At 36.3% G+C, this 20,424-nt stretch overlaps 1 protein-coding gene across 12 annotated transcripts in view; it reads left to right on the top strand.

The window, feature by feature from the left end:
* The window catches only part of LOC5518173 (insulin gene enhancer protein isl-1), a 61,805-nt gene that overhangs the window by 20,576 nt on the left and 20,805 nt on the right, over window positions 1-20,424 (top strand). For 7 of the 12 annotated variants that reach the window (XR_007308130.1, XM_032362714.2, XM_048727917.1 and 4 more), the window contains 2 exons: window positions 11,675-11,718; window positions 16,163-16,238. Coding sequence is in view for 11 of the 12 variants with exons in the window: in XM_032362714.2 (XP_032218605.1) it covers window positions 16,223-16,238 (16 nt within the window). In the remaining variant the exon portion in view is untranslated. Of the gene's footprint in view, window positions 1-78; window positions 96-7,256; window positions 7,340-11,674; window positions 11,719-15,762; window positions 15,914-16,162; window positions 16,239-20,424 lie in introns of those variants that run through there. The other 5 variants (XM_032362716.2, XM_032362723.2, XM_048727913.1 and 2 more) reach the window with 4 other exon arrangements.

A 20,424-nucleotide genomic window follows, 5' to 3' on the forward strand; every position in this document is an offset into this window, starting at 1 on the left:
CCTCTTTCTATCAAAGTTTAGCGTTTAACGGTGCATTGAACGCATTTCTCACTTTTATCTGTGACAAGAAGGAAGCAAAAACTGAACACAACAATGTAAGTATTTCTCGTTGTTCTCTTGCCAACGTTCATAGACACTAACACCTACACGATCGCCCCGGACCTGTTCCCGGAATTAATTATTCCTAGAATTTTCTTATCGGTGCTGTAGTAATTTAGTTAGATTTTTCTACTCTGGGATATGAGCACATTGCTTTATACCTCAAGGGCTCTTGTAAGGTGTTGGTTTATCCGAAAACCGTGCCTTAAAGATTATGTCTGCTTGTTTCTATAATACTTTTTTGGACAGCCTTATGTAAGTCTGGATTCTTTTCGCCCCTTTTGTAAAAATGCTTTGTCAGCGCCAGGTTTCCATCCTCGATTGTGTTTATTAAATGCATTGTTGTTAGTTAGTTATAATAATTATACAAACTTTAAGAGTTTTTAGACTTCTGGAGTATATATTAGCACATTCGGTACCTTAAAAAGTGTTTTTTTATATTCGATAATACTGTAAGGTCATCACACGAGGATTAGTTCTCACTAACGATGTCCAGGAGAACGCAAGCGCTTGTTGTTGTTGTTGTTGTTGTTGTTGTTTTTGCGCTGTTTGACCTATTTTTACTTATGCTGCGATTGCGTCCTTTTGAGAAGCAACCTTAAATAAATAGGAACAAAGATGGAATTAAGATAAGTTTGCTTTGGAGCTGCAAAAGAATGGTTCTCACTACGGCACAAGCAAAAAATGAAGTTCATGCGCTAGCGCGACACAAATAAAACCGGTTGGAACTGAAGCCAAAAAAAATCCCTTACGTTCTATCGCTCTAGTGCTCTTGTACAAGAAAATCGATAGTTTGTTATTTTCCCTTTCGCCTTAGACGAACCAGCCTAAACCCCTTGGCTGATGTTGCCACACCAAAATAAAGAATTAATAGAGCTACTGACTTATTCTCTTGTATTAACGTAAACCCCTTCTCCTTATATCACTCTTTATCTCTTCAGAGCTTAAACAACGATGATGGCAATAAAGAGAACGTGACCAAAGTTATTTCTTGCTTAGGGCTTGATACTAAACTAGTTTCGATAAAATTTACTCGTTTTTATAATAATCCCAAAAAAGTATGAACAAGCCTAGAACCTTATTTCTAACATAGCGTACGAAGAAGATATAGTCTAGTTTTCAGCCAAACAATGTCACGGTAGTTTGGAGGAAAGCCAATGAGATCTATCAAAGTGTATTTCACGTCTGGTTTCTTTGAGTTTTCAATCGTTTTCTGCCGTTGCCGTCAAAGGCAGAAAGAAATGAAATACCCCAAAATCCAGTCGTGGAATGAATATTGTCTGATACAAGTTTCATGGTCAACCAAAAACAATGACATTTTCGCTGTAAACCATACTCTTTGTTCGCAAATTTGAAAAAAAAAAGATTATTTTTGGTTATTTGGAACTATAAAGTCTTTTAGATTTTATTGGAACTAGAATTTTACGCTAAGCGGGAAAGCAACTTCCCTTCTGCTACTTCCCATAATGCAATGCTTGTTACTGTTTTATTCGCGTTACTTTCTATCGCTGGAGCAGCGTGTTATATTCTTAACTTGTGAACTTTGAATAAAAGTCTGGAGATGTCCAAATCGTACAAATAGTCCAGAAGCCATTTTTGTCCGATTCAGTTCCACTGTAAACTAGGTAGTTTTACTTGGTTTATCAAATAAGATATGGCATTGATTGAAATTTAAGCTTTTCTGCCCTTTCAAAGCCCATCTTCTTAAATATGCAAAAAGTCACATTTCACGATTCTCTGAAAAAGATACTAAATTACAAAGTAAACAGCAAATGGTTAATGTACCAGCTAAACGCAGTACCGGCGAATGCTTCAAAGTAATTTATACAGTTGGTTTTTCTTGTCCTAGTGTTTCAAATTGACGCAACACTTAGCTTCCTCCCTTTCACTTTTTTCTTTTTTTATGGCATTTCCTCCTTATGGCGTCTCTTTGCTCCTAAGCCCTGTTTATTCACGTATTTTTGTGTGCTTTCTTCTTCGAAACACTAATTTTCTTTAAATATATCAGGCAACCAAGAGAACCACAAAAATCTGTAAGGCTTCTTTAGGCTGGCTTTTTGGGAAACTCTTGTCTGTTAAAATTATTACTTTTGTTGCTCTCAGAATTCCTTCACCGTAAAAAATTATCGCTGCTTAGTTTTATTTCTACAATTTTACTGATTCGACCGAGATTTCTCCCCGCAAAAAAAAAACATAACCCTTAACGCAAAAACCTTATCACAATCCATCTAAATTGCTTGCGTTCTCTATCGCGAATTTTTTATGTCCGTGACATTGTACGTTTAACATCAGATACGCCGTGTAAGCTTTTCTAAGAACCCGTCACCGACTTCCATCTGCCTATACCGTGCATTAATCGCTCTTTAGCTTATTTTTGAAAAACGTTTTTTTTCTTGATAACAACACCTGTCGGTCGGGCGGCCCGCATGAGCGCCCTGATCTAAAAAATTACTTTGTCATCCATCCATTCACAGCTTTTTAAAATAACAGTGCATTAAAGTTAAACCAAAAATAGCGCGCATTGGAGACAAATGATAACCAAAGCGAGGTTAATTTCCTGCTTGGTTAATGGACGGTAGCCGTGCGCCGTTGATTTCCTGGGGTTCGCATCGCTCGATAAACATAGGGCCGTCCAGTTATCTTCAAAGCATGTGGGATATTCACTTAGTCTTACAGACCTCGCGACTTCCGAACACACTTAAACCCTCTAATACATATTTACTTTGACTTATCTAACAATACTCACTGCCGATTGCTTTAATTTACTTGCTATTATCCCTTGTATTGTGATTCTTGCCTGGGCAAATACCGTTTTTGGTCTCCATCTCACACTCTGCGTTTTTGAAACAGAGGATTCTCAGATGAGAGAACCTATAATTGCTCTTTTTCTCTTCTTGTTAGATCAACACGGATGGAGTTTGCGGCCTTGAGGAAGCATTCCAATAATCAGAATGAACTCCCGTCGTTCAATTTCCTCCCTTCTTTGATTCGGAGTATATTATCAAATTGAGCCGTTTTTGCACTTTGCCGCCATTTAGCGGGTAGGTAAACAAGTTTGCCTGCCTCGTGCTAAGCGACTTGTTATTTGCAGACTGAAGTGGTTTCGGTTTGTTTCGGGTTTAGCTATGTCACCGTCAATATGTGGATAATGGTTATAAAAGAATGGCGCAAAAATAACGCAAAAAAACATCAGATGAGTATTTGCTCTTTTGGCATTTTTTCTAGTTTTTGGCGCAAAAATAGCCAAACCCTTGATTTGCTATACTTCTCTTATTATAGATGCCTGATAAGTTGAATATACTTTTTGTGAGAGTGTGTAAAGTATTTTTGTACAGGGTACCCTTTGCAAGATTCCCTTGCAGGGTTGAATTTCAACTAATAAATCGTCTTATTTCTACCCTACTTCCCAAACCCTCCTATTGTTTTTTGGTATTAACTTCTGTCTCATAACCGTTGTCTCATATCCTATTGGTAATTCCATCCAATAACCGCCTATAGAGAAACCAATTTAATCCAATATTTCTAGAAAGCCAGCTATTTTTTTCAATATAGGGGTTAAGCTTTGGCTACACGGTGTGTTTTTGCAAGTAAAGGTAAATGGGAATGATGCTTTTTGACAGTTAGTGAAGCTATATAATTCTACTGGAAATTGTTTCTATTGCTTTAGGTGACTTTCCAATAAAAAAAGAAATAAAGAAAAGCAAGTAAAAGCACAAATACTTTACCTAGTTTGATATTTTGTAAATTGTTGGTTGTTGTTGGGTGTTTAGGTTAATATTATTTTTAATTGAATTTTAATATTTTCATGCTATCATTGCACCAGACATAAATTTAACAATTCGTTTTTTGATTTAGAATCGAAGTATTATAAAGATCCAGTTTTGAAAGGAGGAGCGCGTTCTATTGAAATAATGTATAATTTTCAGTAACTAATTTCACGGTGCTAGGCCACCTTATTGTGATTATTTTCAACAGGTTGATCAGTGTAATGTACCGTTTTAACCCGGAGATTCGTCAGTTTGGCCATATATCACTTAAGAAAAGCTTAAAGTTTCTCTATTTTTCCATATTGGATAGTAATCTGTTAACATGGTAGAGTCCGAAAATTATATTAGCATGTAGATGAAAAGCACTTATTAACTCGCCTAAAGTTGCATTTGTAAAGAACATAGAACTACATTTCTAAAAACCATAAAATGTTTTGCTTTGGTTTCGTAAAAACAGTTAGGTTGACTCGCACTGTTACCTTTAATTGTTTGGAGAAAGTGTTTTCCCTTTCACTACTTCAAAAGTTTTATAATGCAACTTTGAACTGTTTGTGTCTTTTATTAAAGTATCCAAGCCGAACTTTAATAATTATTCTTATTGTGATGAATGCATAAACATACTTGTACCGACTTTATAATTATTCACTTTCCCGCTGTGACTATTTAAGTCGGTACCTTAAAAGTTACTCGCCTTAACAAAGAGATGCCCTTTTTTGAGTGTGCTATCAATTTTAAAACACTTGCTATTTTTTCTTCATTCGTACACAATAACCGTAGGGGTCAGGGCCATAGCTAAAACCCCACTATCTTCTTTTTTCTAAAGTTTGTTTAAGTTGTTTAATCCCCGTTCGAAGTCAAAGCAAAACATTATTAAGGCTCTTAGCAGGCAGCTTCAACAGCAGACATGCTCGTGTTAGTATGTGCCCTCAGTTTGTTAACCAAGTTTATAAATCCGCTGCGATTTTAATAACATTAAGTGCTTTTCGCTGTTTGAGTCGTGACTCGAGTATATTAAACCGCTTTGGGGAAACTTTCTCTTTGTGTGCCCCCATTTGCGCTTGGGCTAAGTGCTGGATCGCGACGGGGGTCTATTAATATCACAATCAAAAAATATTTTTCCACTTTCCAGTTTACATAAGCCTATCATTTAATGTCGGTGAGCCTTTTAACGGCCATCCATCACATTTTGACACGCATCTGAGAGCTTATTTTGTTACAAAGTATTGTTGCCTTTGTGTCAAATGAACAACTGGAAAATGTTACAGGCTATTTAGCTTTGCAGTTTAATCTATCCCAACCATTAAAGTGACTAGACACCTTCCCCCTCTAAAGTAGCAAATCTGATGATTCATGTTTTTTGCACATCTACTTTTTCAAGTTGTGTAAAGGCGTTTTAATTTGAAAAACACTTTTTTAATTGCTAGGAATATCACATTGTTTTCGCATGATGGTTGATTGCATTTCCCTGTTCCATTGATACTTAATGTAGTGCGCAGGATAATACGGAATCTTTGAACTACATCTTGGGAGCTTTGTTCTGAAAAACAGGCACGTAGCGATTTCCACCTGCCCAGAAACATAGATACTGCTTCAGGTGAATTTCTTTATGAATTCACTCGAACGCATTTTAATATAACTTTATTTGCAAGAACACAATCGAAAGTTCAATCCACCTGGGGATTGTTAGGTGTTTTCATCAAGAATTCTCATTCTTCTAGATTTGTGTAAATAATCCCTTAGCTACCAAAAGTTCTATACGAACTAGGGTAGAGCTAGATACTTTTCATTAAGACTTAGCATTCTTCTAGTTTGATGTCATAAAAACTTTATCTCTTAGCTACCACAAGCTAGATACGAATAAGTGGTAGACTTAGGCATCTTTTTTCATTCTTCTATATAGGTGTATTAACACCTTAGTCTCACACCTACGAAGAGTTAGAAATATGAACTAATGAAGAGTTAGACATATTTTAGACTGGTGTAATATTATCTCTTATTGAAACTATGTTGTACATGCTCAGCAACAGAGGCCCAGGCAAGCTTCCCTTGTGTGGAAGGGCATAACAAAATCTCAAAGTCTCTTACAAGAATATATAAGAACAAGAGAGGGAGAGTTGAGACTGGTTCATATCTAGACTTTATATTCTAATAGGTTTGTTTCACAAAACGTTCGGTACTAAGTGTTGAATGAAAACTTAGGAGAGAGAAATAAACTGGCTAGACATTTTATCAAGCAGTTTATACTAGTATTGCATAAGCATCTATTTTTTGGCTTTCTTGTTTTAGCTTGTTCATCTTTATATCTCTTTTTTTTTCTGATAGAATGGTTTTTTTTTGTGATTTTCACAAACATTGAACAAATGTGACCCAATCAAACTTGGATAGTATTAAGGAAATATTTTGTTTCATCTCCCATCCTTGCTGCTATCTCTTAGTTTACGATGTTACAGCTCTCGACCAGAATACCAATTTATTCACGCTCTAACTTTACTTTTTGTGGTGCTTAGAAAGAGGTTGTATGTCCATCCCGACATATACCTCCTTCTCGCACTCGTAGATTACTCAGGTTCTTCAGCACTCCCATTCTATTTTTATTTTTTCAATGTAGACAAATATCAGACAATTCAAGGTAGAGGCCCATATGGGCCCTCGAGATAGATCTTTCCTTACATCTGTTTGCCACTTTCATTTAAGGTCGCTGCTCTGCCAAGCGGTTTTCTTTCAGTGGTAGGATTAAAATGATCTCATTATTATATTTGTGTTCTGTTTCAGCTAAATCGCTTAAACTAGCAATTTTAACCCCTCTTAATGTATGTTGTTTAAGAAATCAAACAGTAGATTTAGAGCTAAGCCCTAACGCAGGAACACCTAAGTTTTCCGATATTTACCGTGAAACTTTGCTAGTTTTATAAATGAGAAACTAGTTTTATATATAAGGTCCTTTGACCCTCTTCAATTCCATGTCATCTCATTATATTTCTACACTATTGTCAGGCTTTTCGTATCTTGTTATGTTCCTTTTCATGTTTTCTCGACTTCTGTCTGAAAACTAAGCACTCTCTTGTAGCTTCACACTTTTATTTGAAGTATCTACCAAACGTCCATATTTGAATAGCATTCATTAAGTTTTATTTCATTTTGTTGTCGTGAACTTGTAGCTAGAGATTCGTGTTCAAATAAACAGGGCATTGGTTCAATCAATACGACCGGAAAGTCCCCACAATACGAAACCCACAGTACGCCGGCCATACCTGCAGAGCAAGGTGCATATGCCTTATACGGAAGCTGTGTTTATTTTACAACTCGACGACCGCTCCAAACTACATATTTAAACGCGGCATTGTGAGTGCGATACACACTGCCGATTGGTCGGGAGTAGGGCTATCATCAACGTACACAGATATCATACGCAAAGTTACGGGGACAAACTAAGCCGCTTAGCGAATATTTCACCCTAAAAGGTTCCTTCTTAGGTAAGCTAAATATTGCTCTAACTGAGATGTTTTATTGAATAATTGCTGTGTTTTGTGTTCTTTTTATTGTATTTTCTTGGCGTTTTATTTAGTTTGATTCATGGACTTGTATCTTTTTTACCGTTTTCGTCCAACAGGAAAAGTTCTTTAACCGTTTTCGTTCAATAGGAAATGTTTTCTTCTTTCTGCCTACTTTTACAACACATCAAAGATTTGTCGCTTGTATTTTCAAATTTCGAAAAAAAAATTCGCTTGATAAATATAATTCCTATTTTCATTTCAGCAGTGAATATTTCTTTCTAGAGGACATAGAATATGTTGTTTTTTTTTTAAATGTTTTTTTTTCTTTCTGCCTGCTTTTACAGCACATCAAAGATTTGTCGCTTGTATTTTCGAATTTCGAAAAAAATATTTGCTTGATGAATATAATTCCTATTTTATCTTCAACAGGAAATGTTTTTTCTAGCTACCTTTACAGCACAGAATATATTTTTTTATTTCGAAAAAGATCTTTGCCTCGATAAACAATTTTTGCACCATTTTTAGACCTTTATGTATTGCACAATGGTATTTTCTCGCACAAGCCAATTTCATCCGTTTTCATGTTTTTGTTGTTGTTGTCAGACTGTTGTTACATGATGATGTTAAATTGTGTACGTGATCCAAACGTTTTTTTTTTTAATTGAAATTCTATACAATTCTCGTAACCCACATTTTACGATTATCTTATCATTACGAAGAAACCGAAATTTGAACTACCGCGAAAATGGTTTTACCACTCGAATTAAAGCAGTCAAAGACACGTTTTTTCGTTTATAAAAGAAAACTTCCTTAGAGTTTTATTGTGAATATTTTCTTGCCAAGCTAGTACCGCAAACCTAACTGGAGAGGTTTATTCAACGTTATTTCCCTCTTTTACCTCATGACTGGACCTCATTTTAGAACCGTAACCTTTTAACAGCTTCGTTTGAGCTTATAATGAGAATCAAGGCATTGTGTCCTTGCACTTCCTGATTTACCCAGATAAGACTTTTTTAGCTATTTAATTTTGTTAAAAATGCAGGGGGGAAATCAATGAATTTTAACGATTTTATTTCCACTCGTAGTCTCCATTACTTGTTTCTGTATTTCTCCATTACATTTTACTATACGGTTACGCCGAAGTTTATATCTTTTGTTTTATTTTAGCCCACTACTTTAGCGTTTTACGGCGAAATTGTTTGCTTGTAATGCTTTGCAGCAGAATTTTGAATTTTAATATTTTTTTTTTCTTTTTAACTAAACAATTGATCATAAATCATGCTAGCTCAATTTCAGAATTTCTCAGTTTTTTAAATTTTTCATAAAATTGATGTCGGTATTTGAACAAGTTAGCTAGCAAAATAGTTATATTAATAAAACAAAAGGTCCACCACTATGCTGTCAACAAAATATATATTTTTTTTCATTTGCCCTTGTGGGTTATTTTTCCTGACCTGCGATTTTTCAAAGCGATCTATTTAAAACGAATGATCTGTTTCCGCGTTACAATCGAGGCCACAGCTCAAACAGTGCGCACCTTTGCACGAATCTTCCTTCATCCCTTATCTTGTTCTGCGGAAATACGGATGATTATTTGATAGTTGTCTTTGAGTTTTATAATCGATGTCGTATCACGCTAATCTTGTAAACTCGTAAGTCGGATATCGGTCATCGTTCTTAGCACAGCTGCACTTTGACGACATTTTTTTTCCTTATGTCGTTATGTCTCTGTCTTATGTCGATGTTATGTAAAAATGTTATTTCTATTGTTTCTTAATGCCTTTGGTCCGATTTTTAAAAGGTTTTTAATCGACACTACTGTCTCATTTAAGATATCAATGTTCAACCAATTTTTACTTTTATTGATTTCTCTTATCAAAAAATTGATGAAAAGTAATTATGTATGTTGCTTGCCTTTGTTATTTATAAATATACCAAAATGTGCAGTAGTCTTGAAAATTATAATCACTGCCTTTACATTACCAAAGACTGGGTTATGTTTCTACCGTTGTTATTAAATTACCAAAGGCTGAGTTATGTTTCCACCTGTTGTAATTGCATTACCAAAGGCTAAGCTATGTTTCCACCCGTTGTTATTACATACCAAAGGCTGGACTATGTTTCCACCCGTTGTTGTTACATTGCACAATTTTTTTTTTATCATAGGTTTTCTATTTTGTTTTGTCGGAGTATTTGAGTTTACTTTATTTTATTTCATTTTATCTTTTTTTTCATCTTAGGTCATTGCGTACCCTGTTTCTGTTTTGGCTTCAAACCATTTCTTGAAATCCCCCCCCCCCCCCAAAAAAAAAAAGAGTTGAGTTGTATATACGCTGGGTAAACGGTCGAAATTTAAGCTTAACTATTTCATCTTGTTGAATGAATATAAAAGAACACGTATATTATTTTTTTTAGTTTTTCGAAACCATTAGCTACCATTTCATTGCTATATGCGATGCCAACAGACACGCTAATACCACAGTGAACACTCATTACCCTAATGCACCTTAACAGTATACCATTAATGTTCAATGGAATTTTCAAAGCGGTTTTGTGTAGTAATGTCATCGAAATATGAGCTGTCTGGGAACTCTTCGGCCTTTTTATCCCATTCACAATTCTATAAAGCAATTGCAAATGTTAAGGTCGGTTAAATGAAATAATGCATTCCACACATTGCATCGATATAACTATTACTATAACTAATTTATTGTCATTTATTTTTTTTTCATGTACAGTGGCAAGGGTAATGATAAAAAAATAACTAATATACAGTCATAGTAGGTTTGGTATTTTAAAGTTTCAATACAATTTAGAAATGGAAAAAAGTATATGCAACTTTGCAGGTTGCAAAATGCTTTAACAATATGGACAGATGTTTTATTCATACAAAGTAAAGCGATATGTTCAACATAAAAATCATTGGCAAGTGTTATAATGTGGTCCTGAGTAAGAAAATGGTACTGCAAGGGCAAATAAAGAAATGGTGTTGTCGACGCGGAACGGCAATGGCAGGAAATAATGGTAATAAAAAATTCAGAAGTGAAATGAGCTCTGTCTGGCACCATTCCAGCCGACAAAAAAGTAACATGTTTCTCGGTCGATCGAGGATCGGGGACGAGTACCTTTGCGCTGTTAACCAAACTAAGTTCGCTAGGGACAGAAACAAGTTCTTAACATCATTGCTTAAATGTGAAACCATAAAAAAGAGTTAATTTAATCGAAGCTTTTGGTCACAATTCTTCTTGTCGTCGTATTTAATTCCATATTGAAAGGAAACTTTCACCAAGTCACGAGTTAGGGCTTCTCACATACCAAAACTAGAAAGCACTTTCTATCTCTCCGTTTCACAATCTTGATCGAATCTAAATTGCATTTGCTTGTGTTGTGCTTTATCCCTCCATTTAATTGAAACGTCGATAAAGAATTCAAGTAGAAAATGGGATTATTTGTTTACCATAGTAAAGTACTGGTGATGAATACCCTTTTAATTGATTTAAATGACAAACAGGCTTTTAACCGAGTTATATTTATTTTGTACTTGCGTTTCTTGAAATGTAAATTTAGAGAGTGCCCTTAAAAATCGAAGAAAAATAGCATGTTTCGTTTTTGGCATTAGATATTTCTTCATCTTCTTTCACCTCAATTTATATAATATTTATTTATTATTTTTAAATTATTTAGAATGTATTAATGAAACTCCAAAACACCCATGCAGTTCGTTGGATGTCAATTACAATTCCTTTTTTAAGCAATAATGGATCCTATTTCACTCACAAGTTTTCCTTGGAAAAGCCGCACCTGTTAAAAGTGCTTTTAGGAAACCAGACCTCAGGCGTAGCGAGAGGAAAATTATAATGCAAAAGGTTTTTTTCTGTATTTATTTTTTGAAGTGTTTTGAAATTCCATAAAGAAGGCAAGATCACACATGTATTTTTTTCCCGATTTCGATGGATTTAGCTGTAAAAAAGAATATGACAATGATAACATAAAAAATAACGGAATTTCTTCACTTAGTAGGCTAATTTATATTCTTTCTCGTTCCCGCGAATTATTATATCTTACGACACCACCAATCTTTAAACAAACATTTGAATTGTGTCTTTTCTTCTATTTGACTATTTCAAACTTTAGGCGATAATAGAAAGTTTACCTATGAATGTCTGTCATTCTAACAAACCAAGTCATTATTCCTTCTCTAAACACTTTCTCTTCCTGATTAAACTTTCGAAACTTCTCTCATTATTAAGTAGTCGACTTTACAATACCGACTTCTAGCTAACCGTCCTTACGGTCTATTTTGTTTTCTTCTAGAACCCTATACCAGAGAGAGTTGTTGACTTCGCATCTTCTCTTAGGTAAGTTCCTAGACAACTGCTTCCGTACAATGGCTCCACATAGGTGCAATTTAGCTCAATTGGAAGTTACGGCTATTTCCTAGAAAAAAAAATGCATTAGCTCTCTGGAGGTGTTTTCGACATTCAGATATTTGTTAAAACATACCGCAAGCAAAGCAAGCCTGTGAATACGACTAATTCGTTTCACTTGCTATATATTTTTTTCGTGTTAACTTTCATTGTTTGGAGTTTTAAAAGAAACTTTTCCGTCTGCCAATCCCTTGCTATCGTCCTTGGCATAGACAATCTCAAAGAATAAGTTTACGGTTAGCAGCGAATTCCCTGTAATGTTTCCATCTCTAGTAGACAAGCCTGATAATTTCCAGAAACACGCTTAAGATTGTTAGTGTTGATATAAAAATTTGTCAAGCTTTTGACATTTGTGTAAGCTTCCGTGCAGAGGTGATTTCACGTGAATTTTGATCTTACGTGTGTTGTAAAAACATGTTAGTTGAGTATTCGTTAACCCCACTGTAAGTAAAACCCTCAATAAATTCCTTATTGGCAAAGCATTAACCTGGTATTTTTTTCTATATGAATGATGATGTTTTGTCTTGATGAGTTTTGTCCTGTAATCGTTTGGACAACAGAACTGAAAGAAATATTTACCTAGCATTTCCTTAGCGATAACTGCGAGTTTACACAATCAGTATTTTGTAGCCTAAAGATTTCGGTTTCGTGCATCCAATTTTTTTTTCTTTTTCTTGATTTAAATAACTGTTGTTCATGGCTTCACTAAGTATTCTTGCCACCTTTCGATAACGAGTGCATTAATAACAGCGGAAAGAAACCCACTCTATTATAATTCTGAATTAGACAGAAAGAAAGGTATCCTGCTGTTCAAGTCAGGAAAAACAGAATCCGTTCAAGTTGTGTTATACATATTTTTACAACAAGTAAAGAAAACTCCAAACCACAAAAGGCGTTTCCTGGCTGACATAGAATAGGAATTCTTCTATTCTTTCGTTAATGCAAGTGGAGTCGTCGTCAATATTTGAAACGGTTAGCTAGGGTAGACAATGCAGTTTTCACACAGTATGTGTAAGACTCACAATGGATTTAAAAACGGGCGTATGGTCCAGTAAAAACTTCTCCGTGTTCGCCTTTGTCTAGTACCTCTAATAGCTCAGGAAATAAGTTACTGGTCCATACCTATCTCAGAAGCCCTGGTAAATAGAAATTTGGTAAATAGAAAAGGAATCGAGTAGCGTTTAAGAGTAGGCAATCGTTAAAACGAGTTCATTGAAAGGAAAAACTATATTTATTTGGATTTAGATTGAATGTTGAAAACTTTTTGTGCAAACTTCTAAAAAACTTTTCTTTGCGTAAACATTTATCTGATTAGGTTAACAAAAATAATTTCGTTATGGCTTTCATATGTACTCTCATAGGTAAAGTCTTAGCCATTTCATTCCTCTCGACGACCAGGAATTTCCTAGTCAATCAAACCAAAGCAATTTACCATCGAGGCAGTATTTCACATAATGTGTCGCTTAACACGGAATAACATTTATCGATCAGGTGACAATTGACTCTACCAGGCCAAACAAGACCAATACACCACGATATGTTGTGCTTTATCTTAAGTATAAATGCCCTATAAACTACGCAGGTACAATATTTTGTGTGTGTTTTCTGGCACTAAATAACAAATCTCTTTACAGGTTTCTTCAAACCTGCTTTTGACATTTTTGTAAATACAACTGCATTGCTTTTTATTTATTGTAAATAGAATGTTAAAAATACAAATCCTTTAAATTCTTATTCTTCTCATGAGTGTGCAATAATCGCTTGTTCTGTGGCGGCCAGTAAAGAATAAAAATAACAAGTTTCAAATTTTAGAATTAAAAGATCTGTTAGCACACAGGAATACATGGCTTAAATTTCAAAGTTCTCTAACTTTGTTTCGTGTGTGTGTAATTGTTGGTTGTTAAACAACTTCCGCAAAATGGAGATAGGGACGCTCTTTTTTCTTATTATTTTTTTTTTCGCGGCACCACCCGCCAAAGACGGATCGTGTTTATTAATCGAGCTTTAGTCCTAAAAGCCTAAAGCTAGACAGTCGATGAAAGTCTTTCAAAGAAACACTAACATATACTATTGCTCTGTCCATTTTTCTTTCTTAATCAACCAAGCGGAACATTTTCGCAGATTTTCTCCTCGTTCTGCTCTTAAACTACTCAACTCCTGTGAATTCTCAGTGCTTGCGGTAACAAAATACGGTGCGTTTTTTGGACGTTTGTTTTGCAGAGAAAAAGGAAATGAATTTCTTGGCTGTGGTCCTATTTTTCCAATAGTTCTGCTTAATTCGAAACCGAATAAAACACATGACCGAAACATTTTCACTCTACTCCTAAATAACGTGTTTTTCTTCGTAGGTGCCCGATATTACGTTTTGAATTCGATATTGGCTTAGACTTGTGGGTGGTGTTAAGTGTGTCGTACTGCGCGAGGCGCGTGTGCATTAGTTCCTCGTGTCAGGTGGTTTCACGTCGCTGATTAAAATACCGCGCCTACAAACCGTATCTGCATGTGTTTCTACTATCGAGACTCGGTCATGCCTAAAGATACCATCTATTTCATCCTTTCTTTCTTGAATATAGACCCATACGTATCTCAATTGAAATCGATTACTTTTTAGGTCTGGAACATTGTAATCTAACGGCCTTAACGCAGAACCTCTGTTTTCAATCTGGCTACTACTTTAACCTTGAAGTATTCCTTAGCTTGTATTCGTTGCCAGTGACATTCATAAAGTTAAACTTGGATTCATAGCTTGCTTGGTCGCCATGTGTTAGACACTTTAAGCCCTTCAATGGTAAATGGTAACCCCTAGCAACAAACACACGCGCCCCATATTTTTCCAGCCCCCCCTGTGAGAGTAGACAGTGTGCCCTAGTGACTATCTTATTACTAAGTGCAAGGCACACCCATTTAAGTGCGTTGGCCTCAGTAAGAAGTCTCTTGTAGTTGATCGGTCTGTCTTAGCAAATCCACGCGATTTTGAAGTTACACCGAGTAACCCGTTTCAATCTGCTACCAAGTAAGTGCGACCACTTGCTTTACTAGATTGACCTCTTTGTGACCTTAAACCCCCTGCCATGTGAATGCATTGGTGACCTATATTGCGATCTCTTGTTTCATTGACTGTAGCTTGTGTAAAATCATTACACCAGAAAATACCAGAAATTTTCTTGCGCGCGGGTTTCAATTACGTGCGCAATTCAATTTGCGTATACAGTGTATACATGGGAGCTATGTGCGTGATGGAGGTAAAAGCGCTCGAACTCTATTGTTTATTACAAATAGTAAACGCGCAGAAAGTCCATTGTATCAGTGCGTACCAGAAACTTATGTAATGTACTACGAATACGCGCGCAGAAGCGCTATTAGTGAATGCGCACAAAATCCCATTATGTCAGGAACTACCAGAGAGTTATATATGGAATGGTCTTAAGGATAATTCGAGAAAGCGCACTCGAGCGCCATGATTTAAAGACCATTTTAAAAATGGTCAAAATATATCATTGTCTTAGTAACTATCAGACTTTTATGATAGCCATATGGTTGTACGAGTAAGAGCAATTGAACGCTATAATACAGGCACCATCAGTAACGCACACCAAATTCTGTTGTATTAGGAAAAAAAGTTAGAGTCGCGAGTAAGCGCGGGAGCCGTATTCATTGATAGTGCGCACATCCCGCGCGTCTCCCGCGTAGTGCGTTTTGTGCCTAACGAAACTGGCCCACGGTAAACGAGTCCGCCCAGTCGCGCGCGCGTCTTCGCGCGAGACGAAAGCGCGCACATCCAGCGCGTCTCCCTTGGAGTGCGCGGAGTATCTAGCGAAACTCGCGCACGCCGTAAACAAGTCCGCCAACCAATGATCGATTTGAAAGTAGGCGCAGCTGCTATCGGTACCACCATTAGAAACGCCAGCTGCACCAAGACCTGGAGGCTTCATTGATAGGCGAGCGCACAAGAAATTCGTATTCATATCGCTTTAGGGTTATCTACAAACCAGAGCTGTACAATAGCTTGTCAGAAAGGAGGGGAACCGCGGCGTCTATCTGATCAAGACTTCTATCACACGCCACAACAACTAACAACATTAAGCTTGTCTCGCTAGAAAATTCCATACCTAACACATTACAGGAGGTTAGACTTTAATTATAATCCCTATTTTTAACGTATTTTATTCAGATTGTTCCTCTAGAGATTAATTCCAAATGCGCACCAAAAATGGATTTTCCTCCATTTGTTATGTGACTTAAGAAACATGTTGCAATAGTTTTGCATTAATATCTTGTTTTGGTTGTGTGTGTTTTTTTTCTTCGTAGATATAGGTATTATTAGTTAACTGTCATGTGTCGTGTATTAACATTAGTTCACTGTCTCTTTTACCAGGTCTGTTTTTGTTTGTAACCGCACGTCTAGATCAACCTCAGCGGGACTCTAATTCAAGCCATGGAAAACCTAAAAGGTATTTTCACAATAAATCCTGTAGTTAACACTTTCCTACTGAGCCAGCGCCTGGGGAGGGCTCACTCGGCGTACGAATGGTGTAGTGTGACAGGAGATATAACACGACACACTTGAATATATTACACCATCCTTGAAATATTCTTATACTATTCTTACATCGTTTATCGCCATTCGCGAAGGCCTGAATATATCCTCACAATCTTGGTTTTACGAGAGTAGGTCACAATACCTGTATTGCGCCCTATATTGCGCGTATACGAAAATTCCCCTCGGCGAACTTGCGAGTTCTATTTAGGGAAACCTCTCGTGAACTGTGCGTGTGAACCAAAGCATTTCGAGATACTGTAAATGTTATGTATATGTTTGACTAAAAGAAATGTTAACAAATTTATGGCGTAGATACTAAATTGTCTTTTTAGATAGCTTAAAATCCAAGGTTTAGTAGGACTCTGTACAAATGTACCACAGAAAACTTTACTTTTGACTCACTTTCCCTTTTTTTTCTTTTTTTTTTTTTTTTTTCTTTTTTTTTTACTGCCAGAGATACGAGTGTATTTTGTGTGCACCGTAGAATGCCATAATTGATTTTTTTGTTCTGTGTGGACTTGCATGACACTTTTTTTTTTTGCTTCAAGCAATCCAATCCTGATTTTCGCTCTTGTGGCATGTCGTCTTGAAATCCAACCTAGTGCACGAGCGAGCCAGTAGCTTATGCTCAAATTCAGTGATCAACGACACTCGCGACAAATACTTCTGCTGTTTGTTTGTTACCCCGCTGAGAGTTTAATTCGTTCGTCGCTGTTTTGTATCGAAACGCAGCAGTGAGCGGATCTTGCCTTAGGCGAACCTCCCTCTTTCATTGCTATTCTACCGAACTCTTTCATCGCTTGATATATTTGCTTGTTTTGCGCACTGTTTTCACGTTAGTGAGGCACTGGTTTCCCATTAAGAAATCGACGCTGGCCATTGTGCTCGCTTTAGGCGCCAATATCAAAGCCAAACATTCATTATAAACAAGAATATTAAACTGAGTTTTCTACTTTATATTAAATTGAGTTTTTTTACTAATCGCGATTAGCCGTAAAATAAACATCCATTCATTCATTGGTTTTGATAGGCTTCCATGGTGACAACCTCCCCTCACCCCTCCCCCCCCCATTCATCAGTTACGAGGGGCATAAATGTTATTCTTCTCACTCCACTCAATTCACGTGCTCTGCTTATTATTAAATGATGAAGTCACCCCTCTGCGTGAAAATAAATAAATAAATAAAAATTGGTCTGGTCTAACCGGTGTTTACTGGTTGATTTTGCTTCTTTCGTAACAACAAAGTCATTTCTATCCGCCACCACATTTCAAAGCATACGACACATTTCAGTTAGTTTTGTTCCGATTTCTCGAGCTTTCGGTTCTCGGAAAAATGATTTTCCTTTCGCTATTAGCAAATGAATTTCCCTACTTTTTGATAAAACAACTAGCACATTTCTTGTTTGACATAACATTTAAGCCAATCGTCACCTACTCTACCGCCTGCTAATTTTTCTTTGGTTCTGTTATATTTCCTTGCTATAAGAATGCCTATTTTTGTGTATATCCGTCCACTTTACGCCGAATTTTGAGGCTCTGTGTTTATTGAACTAATTTTTATTCTAGTGAAGTGAGGTGTGAAAAACTGTGACAGCCCAGGTTTCTATTTTCCCTTCTCATTCCAGTTTTTTTTCCTTTAGTTTTTATTTATTCTAAAAAAATACTGCACTTAAAAAGGACTGCGATTGGTCGAGATGGCTGAATGACATCTCGCTTCTGTGCTTATTTTCCCTAATACAGATGCAGCAACTGTGAGCTCTCTTCCAGGATAATAAGTATTGAAAAAAATGAGTTCTTTTACTGATTATCAAAGGCGCGTAAGCATTATTGGGTCAAGAAATGAAGCCATTTCTCAACTTCTAAATCAATTAGTGTGAAACCTTTCCTGAATTCACAGTTGAGGGAGTTTTCAAGAGTGGAACTGATGTTTTCATAAAGAGTTATCACATTTGTTTTGCATTGTTTTTGAACAATAGGTTTGATTTGCTAAGTTTTAACCATGTAATTCGCCTATACTCAAGTTCAACAGCTGTGACTTTTGAAGGTTGATTCTCAGGGAGACCAAGTAAGCAACATTCTGCAGTAAAGAAATTCTATGGGAACTTGAGAACTGAACTAACAGCTCAATGGCTAATTGCTAAAGATAGTCGACTCTGCCAAAGGTTCTTCTTTAGAGTCCGTTGTATATATGTGTGCGCACGTTTTCGTTTGCTATTTTAAAAAAAGCTATGCGCATGTGATGTTCATTTTAGTATCTCGAATCTCGTGAAATTTAATCTATCCCTTGACAGAAATGGTTCAGCTCTACCCCTAAATAAATAAGGGATGCAGATCTAATTGAATTTTTTTTTCTAAATGGTTTAGCAGTTTTAGAAATTCAAAATCCAATTCTTGCCACGAAAGTCGGGATCTAAGACAAAAAGAGTGCAGAAGGACTTACACATGTTTATCATAATAATGAGGGGCAACAAAAGCAAAACCGAACACGAAGTATACCTTTCGTCTTTAAGGAACTTGCTTAGCTACCCAGCGGTCTTTGCGAGCGCTCTAATGCTGCCCAAGAAAGAAACCGCTGGATTCAAGCGCGTAGCTATAGGGATACGTGTGGATGTCATTTTTTTTTCTTAATGAAGAATTTTCAGTATTATACTTTCTCATATGATATCTATAACTTCATAATTTTTACCCAGGTTACTTGCGTGTAGCTAGGATTATTTTCAGCAATTGGCGACCAAGGAGGGGAGGGGGAGTGCACGTTCCCATGGTAACGCACCCGAGTTACACCGTAAAAGTCCTCATCTAATAATACGCAATCATTTATTCACGTTTTCCACTTAGTTGGGCTCGGGGCTATATTGCGGCTCTTTAGACTAGAGTTTTTTTGTGTCACTTTGCTGGGCTTTTAGTCTAAGTATTGTCTGTGAATCTTACACGTCCCCAATATACCTGGCCACTGCGAGAGGAGTAATAGAGATATACACAAGGTATTCCACCGAGATATCTCAAGAGAGGGCTTTTCAAATGATTGGTCAAACTCTGTTCTTACGCCAATAAGTCTTCTTCACAATTCCACCTAGATTTTTTTGAGTTCTTTTAATGACCGAGATTGTAACAACTCGACAGAATCCCATCCCTATTTTTCTTTAATTTTTAGCTGTTAAGAATGTACCCTGCTAGCAGTGGTCTCTTTGACTTTGTATTCGCTGGGCTGACGGGCGGGAGTGCTTTTTCGTCTACAAGAAGAGACCTCTGCAGCAGGGTATTAAGAATGCAACGTAGATTTGTTATCTCGATTTTTCTTTTCTTTCTCCCTAAAAATACCTTATTTGCGCCTTATCGGATACTATCCATTATTATTATTATTATTATTATTTCTTTTTAAAGTAAAACAAAACTCTCTCGGCCTGGGAATGGACTTCCCTTAGTTCAAAGGGAAATAGACTTACGGCAATTCAAAAATTCGCTTGTCCCTTTAAAATGTATTCGCCGGAGAATGGATTTGCCTAATGTAATAGGTGGTATGGTATTATAGTAAATATACAAAGAATCAGCTAAATCGTTGACTCTACGATTGGTGTAATCATTTGCTGTCACTCGCAGAGGCTAACAGTTTGATACCCATGCTTGATAACGAAACCGCTAGATTTCTCCGATTTTTTTTTTTCCTTTTAGTAAGTGCCCGCAATGATCACTGGGTCTCAAATTTTGCCCATTGTTTTTCGTCACATTTTTTTTGCAACATTCTCATAAGTGACGTGGCGATTAGGCTGTAGATTTTTTCTTTGTATTTTTCTTTTTTTAGATTTTGAATGTAACATTTAATTATAGACAATATGGAAGAGATATTGTAGCACGTATGAAACAACCTACGTTTTTATTAATCTGAACTTAATTTTTTTTTGCTTTTTGTAACCTCTTGTCTACATTTCAATTCATGTTTAGACTGACATTTTGCTGTAAATTTAAAGGTTAACTCTAAATAAGATAATTGGATTTTTCAATTTCTTTAGCCGTCAATCACGAAGATCACATGAGCTACACCATCCCGCCATTTCCGTGACAGGAATGGTGCACATTTCTTTCTATTTATACAATT

The sequence above is a fragment of the Nematostella vectensis genome, chromosome 5 (genome assembly GCF_932526225.1).
Source record: "Nematostella vectensis chromosome 5, jaNemVect1.1, whole genome shotgun sequence".
NCBI lineage: Eukaryota > Metazoa > Cnidaria > Anthozoa > Actiniaria > Edwardsiidae > Nematostella > Nematostella vectensis.